This window comes from Haliotis rufescens, unplaced genomic scaffold, assembly GCF_023055435.1.
Source record: "Haliotis rufescens isolate VD_foot unplaced genomic scaffold, xgHalRufe1.0.p SCAF_3, whole genome shotgun sequence".
In the NCBI taxonomy this organism is placed as follows: Eukaryota; Metazoa; Mollusca; class Gastropoda; order Lepetellida; family Haliotidae; genus Haliotis; species Haliotis rufescens.
Window position 1 is genome coordinate 37,577,092 of NW_025964001.1, and position 12,274 is coordinate 37,589,365.

The 12,274-nt window shown below is 42.5% G+C and overlaps 1 protein-coding gene across 2 annotated transcripts in view; it reads right to left on the reverse strand.

The window, feature by feature from the left end:
• The window catches only part of LOC124118670 (39S ribosomal protein L14, mitochondrial-like), a 56,082-nt gene that overhangs the window by 22,506 nt on the left and 21,302 nt on the right, over nucleotides 1-12,274 (reverse strand). The window contains exon 1 of one of the 2 annotated variants that reach the window (XM_046480880.2): nucleotides 62-168. The exons of the other annotated variant lie outside the window; for it this stretch is intronic. Within the exon in view, the coding sequence (XP_046336836.1) occupies nucleotides 62-71 (10 nt within the window). The 5' untranslated portion in view covers nucleotides 72-168. Of the gene's footprint in view, nucleotides 1-61; nucleotides 169-12,274 lie in introns of those variants that run through there. 2 annotated transcript variants of the gene reach the window in all.

The following is a 12,274-nucleotide window of genomic DNA, read 5'->3' on the forward strand; positions in this document are numbered from 1 at the left end:
TTTAGGTGTAGTAAAAACACTAAATTAGATTTGGTTGTTGTAAAACATTAGATAAACTGACCTTTGAGCATAAGGCTTTCACGAGCGTTTCCGTGAAGCTCTTGAAAGTGAACAGGGACGCAAACTAGAGGCGCTTCCCATCACGGGTATACTTGCGCACAAGGCAGCTAAGTTGTTGATTCAGAGCGTACAACGGCAAACAATGCCAGGTCTCGGGGGGAAAGAGCGGCGGGGGTGGGGGGGATTTGTTCACGATCGGTACACAAAATTAGTTCAGGTGTTAAATGTAATTTCCAAATGGGCAGTGCCCCCGAGAGCAGTCCCTCAAAGTATATTTGTTGCCAGTTAAATAGATGTTGTTTTCGAATTTTGATCGATGGGGAAAAAAATCTCACCAGAATTGTGCCGGACTAATGGGACATAAGAATGAGATACAATCCGGCGTCTAGATAGCGTGAGATACAATCCAGTGTCTTGATAGCGTGAGATACAATCCGGCGTCTAGATAGCAGGAGATACAATCCGGCGTCTTGATAGCAGGAGATACAATCCGGCGTCTAGATAGCGTGAGATACAATCCGGCGCCTTGATAGCAGGATATACAATCCAGCGCCTTGATAGCGTGAGATACAATCCGGCGTCTTGATAGCGTGAGATACAATCCAGCGTCTTAACAGTGTGAGATACAATCCAGCGCCTTGATAGCGTGAGATACAATCCGGCGCCTTGATAGCAGGAGACACAATCCAGCGCCTTGATAGCAGGAGACACAATCCAGCGCCTTGATAGCAGGAGATACAATCCAGCGCCTTGATAGCAGGAGATACAATCCAGCGTCTTCATAGCAGGAGATACAATCCGGCGTCTAGATAGCAGGAGATACAATCCAGCGCCTTGATAGCCTGATATACAATCAAGCGCCTTGATAGCCTGAGATACAATCAAGCGCCTTGATAGCAGGAGATACAATCCATCGCCTTGATAGCAGGAGATACAATCCAGCGCCATGATAGCAGGAGATACAATCCAGCGCCTTGATAGCCTGAGATACAATCAAGCGCCTTGATAGCCTGAGATACAATCAAGCGCCTTGATAGCAGGAGATACAATCCATCGCCTTGATAGCAGGAGATACAATCCAGCGCCATGATAGCAGGAGATACAATCCAGCGCCATGATAGCAGGAGATACAATCCAGCGCCTTGATAGCAGGAGATACAATCAAGCGCCTTGATAGCAGGAGATACAATCCAGCGCCATGATAGCAGGAGATACAATCCAGCGCCTTGATAGCAGGAGATACAATCAAGCGCCTTGATAGCAGGAGATACAATCCAGCGCCATGATAGCAGGAGATACAATCCAGCGCCATGATAGCAGGAGATACAGACCCTAGATAATAAATTAAGAAATAAATCCAACGTCTAGAATGTTTGGCAAGTCTAAATTAATAAGTCGAGTCTTGAACTTAAGCATTGCTCTGGACTCCATTTGGATTTGATTTTATATTTTTTAGATATATATTTTCAAATACGATTACTTTATTTCTGGGACTCAGTATAGCGTACAATGTGTGAAGCACATTTTGTGGCGTGCACGCCCCCCCGATAATGCTGGAATATTGCTTAGAGCGACGTAAGACTATACTCATTCACTCATTGTTTAATGGGCGGTGTCTTGTTGGGCCAGTGGATGCTATCTTCAGAAATTCTCAAAAACGTTTGTTGAAGGTGGAAACATTACGCTTTTTTATATATTATTTTAAGCAGCCAAATGTTTGGCATGATGTTTAGTTCAATTGAGGGTTTGGAAAATCACAGGTACAATATACTATGGCCTAAAACTCGAGGTGGAGTTCCAATCTTACCCATATTGAAATCATCTAAAGTTGAGTCTTTGATATAAGTAGAGATGACCCCTTGCCACTTATCCGTTATCAGGTAAATTCGACACTGGCAGTAATTCAATCATCCCTGTGGCGCGGTAAGCGTTCGAGGTTTGAAATAGTAACGTTTTGTTTTCTTGCTCACCCTTTCACGGCCCTTGCGTGTCGGCCTCTATCGCTGGCATATCACCTTACACCGCAGGCGTTATCAAACGAGATCTGGGGCCACGTAGGGGTGGAAGAGTTACTCCTGGTTTGGATCAGGTGAAGTATAGAAACATTCCAATTGTTCGGACTCCTGATTCCGTTAACTGATGTAACCCGGCACCCAGTTTCCATTGTAAGGTATGTTGTCTCAACAATGGCTGCCGAGGGAGCGTTTTTTACAATGGTGTAGGATTGCGTGTCGCCACGTTGAAGAAACACTAATGATAGTGTCAGATGACAAAACAACTATTATGAAATAACTCGGTCCATGAGATGTTATCTTGACGCAAGTATGGAGATGATGTACTTTGTGGAAGTCCCGTTGTTTCGTCATCTCTAAGTCATAGGTCAACTTGACTGCACGGATGGGTTGGCGTCCTATTAGTATCCTGTGTTAAATTGGAAAGATGTCTGTTTTTGATTAGAGTAACCGGTTCTTGTTAGATTAAACAGTTAACTTTTGATTTGCAGACGAGGAAATTGGTGTATGGATAACCGGGGATCAGCGAAACAGGTCAAGGTTACTGGCGAAGATTACAACGTGGTTCTCTTGGCATTCTGCGCTGCGCTCAACACTCAGCGCGTCGTACGAGTGCAACAAGACTGGGTATAGTCCTCTTCTCTGGCAACAACCACGAATCGGCTTCCATACAATCTAATTAAAATCAGATCTTACTTCTCGCTTCCGCTAAACAAAGATCTGAGGACATTACATTACAGGTCACGTCAGCACGACCTTTCGCGAACTTTGACCGACCAATGAAATGGCTAACAAGAAGTTGGCATTAGCCAACCAGAAAGCGTCTTTCTCTTTCTTTAGGGCACTAGTTTCAATCCAGCGACTTCCATCCCAGAAAAATATTTTCACAAAGTTCGCGACTCAAAACTTGACACCTAAACAAATGAAAATTCTGGAGTGTCTGATAGATAGCCGAGATCGTATGGCAATACTTCCCTCGGGCATTGAAAAGTAACTTCCGTTTCAAATCTTTATCCCATTGAAGCGAGAGATAGCCGATGATTTCGACGTTATCAGTCGTACAGCCAGTAACTATAGTTACTATAGTCATATAGCTGGAATACTCCGTGTGAAACTTTCCGAGGTTGCATGATAAGACGGATGAAAGGTCGCGCTGACGTGACCCTTAATGGGATGTCCTTAGATCTTTGTTTATCGGCAGCGAGATCTAACTTTAATGAGATTGAGCTTCTACAGACTAACAATTAGTCCTAGAAATAAAGTATTTATTTAAAAATTATATATCCACAAAATAATAATTAAATTCGAGCCCAGATCAATGCTTAATCTCAGACCTGAGGCAATCTAGACTTGCCTAATCAGTCTAGAGCTGGGTTCAATTTCAATTTATTCTCCAGGATCTGGGAGGCAGACCAGCTTCTATGATGTGGTGCCAGTTTGTATGTTAACATTTGCTGAGGGTAACACATGTGAATCCTATTGTACACACGAATAAGCCATAGAAGGGGTCTTCAAACGCTGGTATTAAACTTCCCAGACCAAGCTTACACCAGGTCTTCGTCTAAATAGATTCGTAACCATAGCTATTCATATGCAGGAACACATAGAAATATAGCCGCGAAAGGGTTACTGCTACGTTCAATATCAATGTTTCATAAGTATTTAAAATAATAAACATGATAAGACACAGAGTGGAATATTACCATCTGATATGTCACATTATATCACATAATATCATGTATGTCATCATCTGGTTACCTTACCGTAGGTGCCTCGTATCATTTCAGATTAATTCCTTCCGCGTTACCCGTTCCCTTAATTCTTGCAATCAGTAAGTCATTTTAATAGAATCCTTGTCGGGATTTTAGTATTATATCGGCACTCTGCTTGTCTCGAGCTCGGATAACCCGACATACCGTGACACCTCGTTCATTAGAAGTCATCGGTACATCAAAACGACACCGAGTTTTCTCGAATTCGAGACTCGCAAAACTATTGTAAACATACCATAAAGTTAAAACTTCGAGTTAAAGGGGTTCGAGTAAAAGAAGGTTGTACTGTATATGTCCAATGGTCCCATAGACTTCCAGTTAACGGGTTTCACAGTCTGATGACCCGAATGCTGTCCACAAACATGCAATAGTATGTATATTGAAAGTGCTGCGTTAAGTACTGATTCAAACTACGCCCTTCTTCCGGTCTGCTGAAACCAAGTCATCTCCACGTGCAGCACGTGGTGAGATGGATCCCCAGGGAGACCGCATCCGACTCCCATAACAAGCCTCTCCACTGAGACAAGACTTCCTCCCGCAGCCAGACGATGATCCATATAGTGACCTAATGTACACAGCTTGCAGGAATGCATGTAAACATTATTTAATTCATTTGTCCTCGTTATGTCCTCCACGTGTCTCAACTGGTCCTCCGGGATCTGCCCTCTGCCCGTGACCCCTCCTAACGGTGCATCCAGATGCAAGATGAAGGTGCTTGTGTTTCTGCAGCCGACCTTTGGATGGGCGCCAAACGCCATGTAGGTAGTTATTGCCTTGTGGCGTCCCCTTGGCGCCCCAAACAAATCAACTGCTAGTCATTGATCATGGTATGTGCGATTGCGCATGCAGATATCCCTGTTTATATAATGTTCAGGTTATACGGTTGTGTATGCATGGCACGAACCAGCAACCTATGCCTGCCGTTTTATGCAAAACTTAGGGACCGACCATTTTATATTCTGGTTCGGGGCTGGGGGAGAGTTTTGGGGATTTTGTTTGGAGACTAAATCTTTTTTCAGATACAGCGGTGGTTGTTAAATGGCTCGCTTGTTTTTGTCTGTTCACATTGTATATTCACGTTTTCCAACGTATTCGTTGTTTGTTGTCAAAAGGTAAACATGATGCGGTGTGCTGTAATCCTTTGCGATTTTTTTCATGTTGATTTCATTATTAGCCAGAGTTCGTTTATAAACGACCGACCATTTGATATTCGGGGTTGGGGGTGTTTGTTTGGAGACTATTTATGTTTTAAATTTAAACTATAAACCTAAACATTTCTTTCTAAAAAACAAATTGCATCAAAGTATTTTTTCTGGAAGACAATTTTATTTCAGCATGTATATTTGTTTCGAGAATTTATGGGGACAATTTAGTTTTTTCGTAGGTATTTGACTGATGCTTATTTAATTACGTAATTGGAGACGTGTGAGTGAATGCTCCTTTACGCCGCACTCAACATTCCAGCAATATCACAGCAACCTGTACATAATCGAGTCTGGGTCAGACAAACCAGAGATTGAAATCATGAACAACGTCGGCTCCTACGACAAACATGGGATGCTGAGGACATATTCTTCCCAGGAATTCCCTCGGGGCACCTGGAGACGATGTGTGGGGGATTATATCAGAAATCTACTCACAATAGTCACAAAGCAAATTATTGTTGAGGCATAACTACCACATGTGACAGACCAGCCATGAATAGCATGCCCTAATGCATTGACGTTGTCATTGAAGTTGTCGCATTAACAACTCGTTGTGAAACGGGGGCAGTTATCGTCCTCATCCGTCAGCTTTAATCGCCATTATCTTCTGCCTGGTCTGAAATGCACCAACGATTTTTTTACCAAATGAATTCATTTAAACATTCAAATATAAGAGACGATTAAATTTAAATTGAGTTTTAAAGAGGCAATAAAAAGTTTCTGTATAACCCTTGCAGCGATTTCTCGATACCACACCACCGTGTTACGGTTGAAGATTTGGAGACCACCGCGATACGTGTTCATGCTAATGCAGTAACACAAATAATTATTTACCTCAACTGCTGGCTAAATTACCGTTTCTTCTTCACGTTGGACCATGTTTCCCAGCAGAATGAGAGATTTAAGACTAAATGTCCCGGACCGCACCATCACACTTCCATCTATTTCCTTCGTGTATTTATTAGTTTTCAGCCTGTGGGTCTTTATCACCGCAACACGGCACTGAGGTAGCTGGGCATCCAACATGGCGCATAAATACAGGAGACGATCAACGAGCGTGGCGGGACACGTGGAACTGCTCCCCACCCGTACACGCAGTGCTCCAGAGTTCTACAGTGTTTAATTTTCACGCTAGGTGGCGTATTAGTTTATCAGCGTGGTGTAAAAGTTCCGCCATATACCAGATCCTTGATCTGCACGTGCTCAAATGTCACAGAAACATTTCCTCTCCCTCCGCTGCCAGTACTGTGAGGATCCGGGTCTTCAGCACCTCGGGTGGTCAGGCTCGTTGACGTTATTGATGCATGTCATCGGATCTCAACTGCGTAGATCGATGCTCGTGATGACAATCATTGGATTGTCTGGTCCAGACTCGATTACTTACAGACCGCCGTCATATAGCTGGGATATTGCTGAATGCGGCGTTAAACAACAAACAAACAAACATGCACGTTACCATTCGTGACCACTCGTGTCATTCCGGGACAAGTCGATTGGTCACGGAAAGGGAGCACATGTTTCAAGAGTTATTGTATTCCCCATGGACAAGTAATTTCAACTCTTTTTCATAAGAAAAAAAATACATGGCCTCGTTTCGTGAAGTTCCCCGTGAAGATCCGGGTAAAGAATAGGTCTTCAGCAACCCATGCTTGCCTCAAGAGGCGACTATGCTTGTTGTAAGAGGCGACTAACGGGACGGGATGGTCAGTAACAGTAACAGCTTCTTTCGGCATATTTCACAATGCATGCATGCATTAAAGGTCAGCGTGTCCTCGTTACCCGACTGGTTATATTTTCTTTAGACTTGTGAAGATCCGGGTTAGAATTGGTCTTCATCAACCCATGTTGTCGTAAGAGGTGGCTATGCTTGTTGTAAGAGGCGACTAACGGGACGGGATGGTCAGTAACAGTAACAGCTTGTTTCAGCATATTTCACAATGCATGAATGCATTAAAGTTCAGCGTGTCCTCGTTATCCGACCGGTAACGTGTTTTTCAGACCCGTGAAGATTCCGAATTAGAATTGGTCTTCAGCAAGCCATGCTTGTCGTAAGAGGCGACTTACGGGATCGGATGGTCCGGCTCAATGACTTGGTTGATGCATGGTAGCATATCCGAATTGCGTAGATCGATGCTCATGATGTCAATCACCGCAGTGTCTGGTCCAGACTCGGTTATTTACAGACAGCTGCAATATTGCAGAATGTGACGTTACAAAAATCCAAAACCAAAAAGAAACGTTTTGTGAAAAAGGTTGGCCAGCTTGTTTTGATCGGGTTCGTGCTTATTAACTGATGGTTTGTCTAGTCCTATCTCGGTGACTTGGAGACCGGTGCGATAATGTTGTATTGATTTATTGAATTTATTCATTTGAAATACAATATTTGGCACATTCTGAAATGACCTCCCTAATTAAGCCTACAATACATGAGGTAGTTGTTTGGTAAGGGTAAAATGATGATTGACACATAACGAAGGGCATTTCCTGCACAGTTATTGACTAAAAAAGACTCATGAAACCAGATAGCCCAAATAAACCGTCTCCACGAACCATGACGGTTGCTATTTTGGGCATTCTATACATGACGGTCATTAAAAAAACAGACCGAGTATGAGGTGATATTTATTTAGCGTTGTTAAAATATTTTAAAAAGCTAAAAAAAATTTAAAAACATTCCCAGCAAAACGTTTGCACTTTTAAAATATCCTAGTTCCACAAAGCAATTTGTTGTTACCGTCCGGGGAGTGGGACAGAAGCAGGTCTAAGGAAGCTTGTGGAACGAGTCTCGGCGCGAAACACATGACGCCCTTGGACAACAGGAAATGGGCACCGATCCTCTTCTGTAGCAACTTTAACGTTCGTGGATGGTGTTTCAACCTGGAGAAACTACACATCCCCTATTGTTCGCTAGAGTGCAGTCGACATAATTATGTGAATGCACGTGTTCCCCATTCACACCACACTGAAATAGCTGGCCAGTGAGTGAGTGAGTGTTAACGCGTATTCCAGTTACACAACGGCTTAATGTGGTAGAAAAGACAAAAGTGATCTAGGTCTGGTTAGTAATAGTAATATACACCCGTGAAGATCCGGGTTACAATAGGTCTTCAGCAACCCATGCTTGCCGTTAAAGGCGACTATGCTTGTCGTAAGAGGCGACTAACGGGATCTGGTGGTCAGGCTCGCTGACTTGGTTGATGCATGTAATCCTATCCCAATTGAGTAGATCGATGTTCATGTTGTCAAACACTGGATTGTCTGGTCCAGATTCGATTATTTACAGACCGCCGTGATACAGCTGGAATATTGCTGAATATTACAGTGAAAAGTACCCTATGGATCTTACCCGGACAGTAATCACGTGATAAAGACTCAATGATGATGTTTATCGCTAGCAAAATGGATATTTCTTAAAGGCGCACTTTGCTCATTTGTCATTGCTGTAAGTAATATTACTTATCGGCGGAATGGGTGGCTTTCACTTCATAAGTACTAGTAAATGCAACTATCTTAATTAATTAATCATGGCGAAATTTCGTGATTCTATTTCAATTGGCGAGGACTAGTACTCCATGCTTGTTACTATAGGATCCGTGTGATGAGAATGGCGTGGTCTATGTGATGTGACTGGGCGTCATTGTTCCCTGTGTCGTGGACCGTTCTTATCGTATTTCCTCTATTAGACGCCGGGTAAATTGTTCAGTGCAAAAAATAGAAGCCGGGCCTCTAATAGACGCCGGGTCGATCAATTAAAATATTTCCATTTCGTGACGATTCGGGACATTCGTGGTCATAGTGAAATGGGGGTAAAAATAGAAGCCGGGCCTCCAATAGACGCCGTGTCAAAGGCTTGTCCGAAATGAATAGAAGCCCGGGCGTCTAATAGAGGAAATACGGTATGCTTTCAGTCACAGGTTTGCCTGGCCCATCATGGGTTTCTGAAGAGCAATTCGAACCCGGATCTTCACGGGGGGGATATCCAGTGGTGAAGGAGGACATATTTTCGCCGTTAATACCTTGAATAATGCCGAGTGCGGCATTAAACAACACTCACAGAGATCATGTACAACCATACCACAGCGTCTTCTTTACCCTTTATAAAGCACAGTTCGGAAATTAGTTCGCTCAAGGCCGTTGACAAAGCTCGGACGTTATGTTCTTTGACACCACAAACTAAATTCAGTTGGAGGACGATGCGAGTGCACGACAAGCAGGCAACTGGCTCATCTCACCTTGCTGTAACGGCCATTAAAAAATCGATTTACGTCCCAGTTTTCTATTTACGACAATAACTAAGATGCAAATCTTCAGTTTTATTGCTGTGTTTGTTTATTTTCAAACATATGCCAACAATATAGTCATGCCATCATGGATACCCGAAGTGAATACTGAATTCTACACGATACTGATCTTCCTAATTCGACCATTTTTTCAAATTCAGAAAAAACGGATGTCTTTGTTCTCTAAAATAGACAGGGACGGGCACTGTTTGTGTGCACCTCTGTTCTTGATTCAGACTAAAGCATTGCTACAAACGTAACAAATTAAAAATATTGGCGGACTGGAGGTAACACACCATTAGAAAACAGATACCTGGCATAACCAGTCCCTTTGCCCTCGAGTGCTAAATAGTTAAATATGAGCAATTTTCATTCTACGAATTCTATTTAGCGTAAATGTGAAATAAAAAACGTCACATATTTGCTCGCTTTTTTCAATGTGAGCGCCATGCATTTGACCTTGACGGGATGAAGCTCTGGCTGTTGCGCTCGTTCAACATCAATGGCACGTCGGGCTTAAAACACGGGAGAGACGGGGCATACTTCCATATTTAAAAGCCTGATAGTAGCAAGTTGAGCCCAATAGTGCCGCGAACCGCCGAAATATTTGTTGTCGTCATTCTCTCACGATGAGGCCGCATGTCGCAGCTAGCTGGCGACCTAGAGATCCCCCCAGAAACACTGGTATGTTGTGCCGCCACACAACAAACCGAGAGAGCATATAGACTGAGGGGCCCTGCTAAAGACCTGTTGGTTTACTGGCTTGGTCAAAGCCCGTTTTGGTCGAGAAAAGGACGGAGATGTTGAAAGTTGACTTGCTTCCCGACCTTATTCAATATTGACACAAGCGGGGACTCTATTGTCGGCGCAGGCTGCGCCCTTTTATCTTCTCGCGTTTGGCAACACATATTTTTTGTGGGTGGGTTCCAGATTCAGACTCGGATTTACCGAGCCTTTCTAACCATCACGGACCACGGGTATTTAATGTGGGTATGATATCCGCGCTGGGTGAGGAAAACGCGGCCAAAGACGACGCGGTAAATTAGTGCCACCCAGCAGGTGCTTGTGACACGGTGTTGACCAGCCATTGCCCAACTCGCTGGACAATAGGACAATACAACAGCGACATCTCTTCCTTTTAGCCCAACCAGTCTGACAATACAACAATACAACCATGCTGTCCTGTCCCCAACACAGGCACGATCCTTAAGCTCTCGGAACATAAATCTTACAAAATATGAATACACGATATATTTGTTTTCATAACGAATTACATGATGTAGCAAATGGTTCTATTCCTTTGAGAAACTTTTAACAGCGTGTAATACGTTTTGAACACGTTCCTGTCGGTGATGGTCTTTAAAGTTCGTCTAAAGCTTAATTAGGTCTACAATTTTCACAAACGTCGGCACCAGTTTGTTTGAGTTCAACTGATTTATGCATATATCGCTTGTGTGTTGACCGGTGCATTTGCGAAATGTACAAACACATGCGCTTTAACAGGATACTTGTCGGCAAATGTAGAAAAGGTTCAAAAACAAATAAGTAGAACTAAAGATTCTAAACACCGGGACTGAAGCTCACCTGTCTTCATATATCCGTGAATAAACCCACTCGGAAATGACATTAAAATTTACAGTCTTTCTCCTGCAGTATTCAGGTTGTCTATAGGATTTGATTGTTGACTGTAAAAGTTACGTGATTAAGACACTAGAACGTACATCGTCTTTGGTATAGCAGTCATAAGAGACATGTTAGATGCTTTGTTCGTATCGACCCTGTATGTTCAGCAACGCCCAGTATATTCTTTATATGCTATGTAAATAACGTCTCCCAAAATGTTTGAACAGTTTTCATGTTTGGGATATATATACATGTATTGTGTGAGAATGCTGAAAACATTTGATCGCTGTTCAGTTTCCATTGAGTGGTATAAAACACGGGTGGGTGTTTTTTTAACACCTGTACATTTTGGTATTTTAAAAACGTATTTTTTTCACGTTAAAAGGTTCAACACATGCAGTTTGTATCAACAAGTCAACAAAGACACGTGCATATCGGTCGAGTGACATGCAGGTGTTCGTATAGTCCTGCGCCATGACTGTGGAATATATTTATTTTATGAAAAAAACCCAACAATCTAGGTATGTATACAAAAGCAAGTCTAGCCAGCTCTAGCAAGCTCTTTTTCATAAACAGCATCGGGGAAATTATTTGTTCAATTTTAGAGTCGAGAAGGGTGTTGTGTAACATAAGATTTCATAGACTTAATGTTAGTCTAGTGGTCGTAAAGGGGTACCACATTTTAGCTTTTGCATTCGTGTTAGGTCGTAGTCAACAACATGACGTAGCCTCATCATAAAAATGTTCGATCTTAAGGCAGAATAAAACATGTTTGATTCCGAAAATGGGTTTAATGCGTGAAGTTATTTTTTGGTGTTTCCGAGAGTTGGGATACTAAAATGCCGGTCAAAGAAATAATACACTTGAAAAATGATTTTGCCAAAAAAATTTACAAACGTCATCAAAACGTTCCTAGGCTGAAAACTGTCGCCGAAACACTTCAAATTTAAGGTCTAAAACACAAGTTTACCCGTAGGATATACAGCGACTTCGAATAACCATTTCTTGTTTGTTTCATTTTTAGCCACCATCAAGCATGTATGTATACTTTCTTTTGCCCGGTAGTGTATAATATTCTTTATAAAGTCATTCCGAGTGAGCGAGTTAACATTTTTCTCCTCATCAGCATTGTTTCAACAATCTACCGACGTTATGGATTTTCTTTTTAAAAGCTGTAAACAGTATGATGTAGTGAGTGAGTGAGTGAGTGAGGGAGTTGGGTTTGACGCCGCTTTGAACAGTATTCCAGTTATATTACGGCGTATTAGCTAATTGGGAGAGAAAAGTCCGAAGTGATCAATATGTTATAGTGGAATCCACAT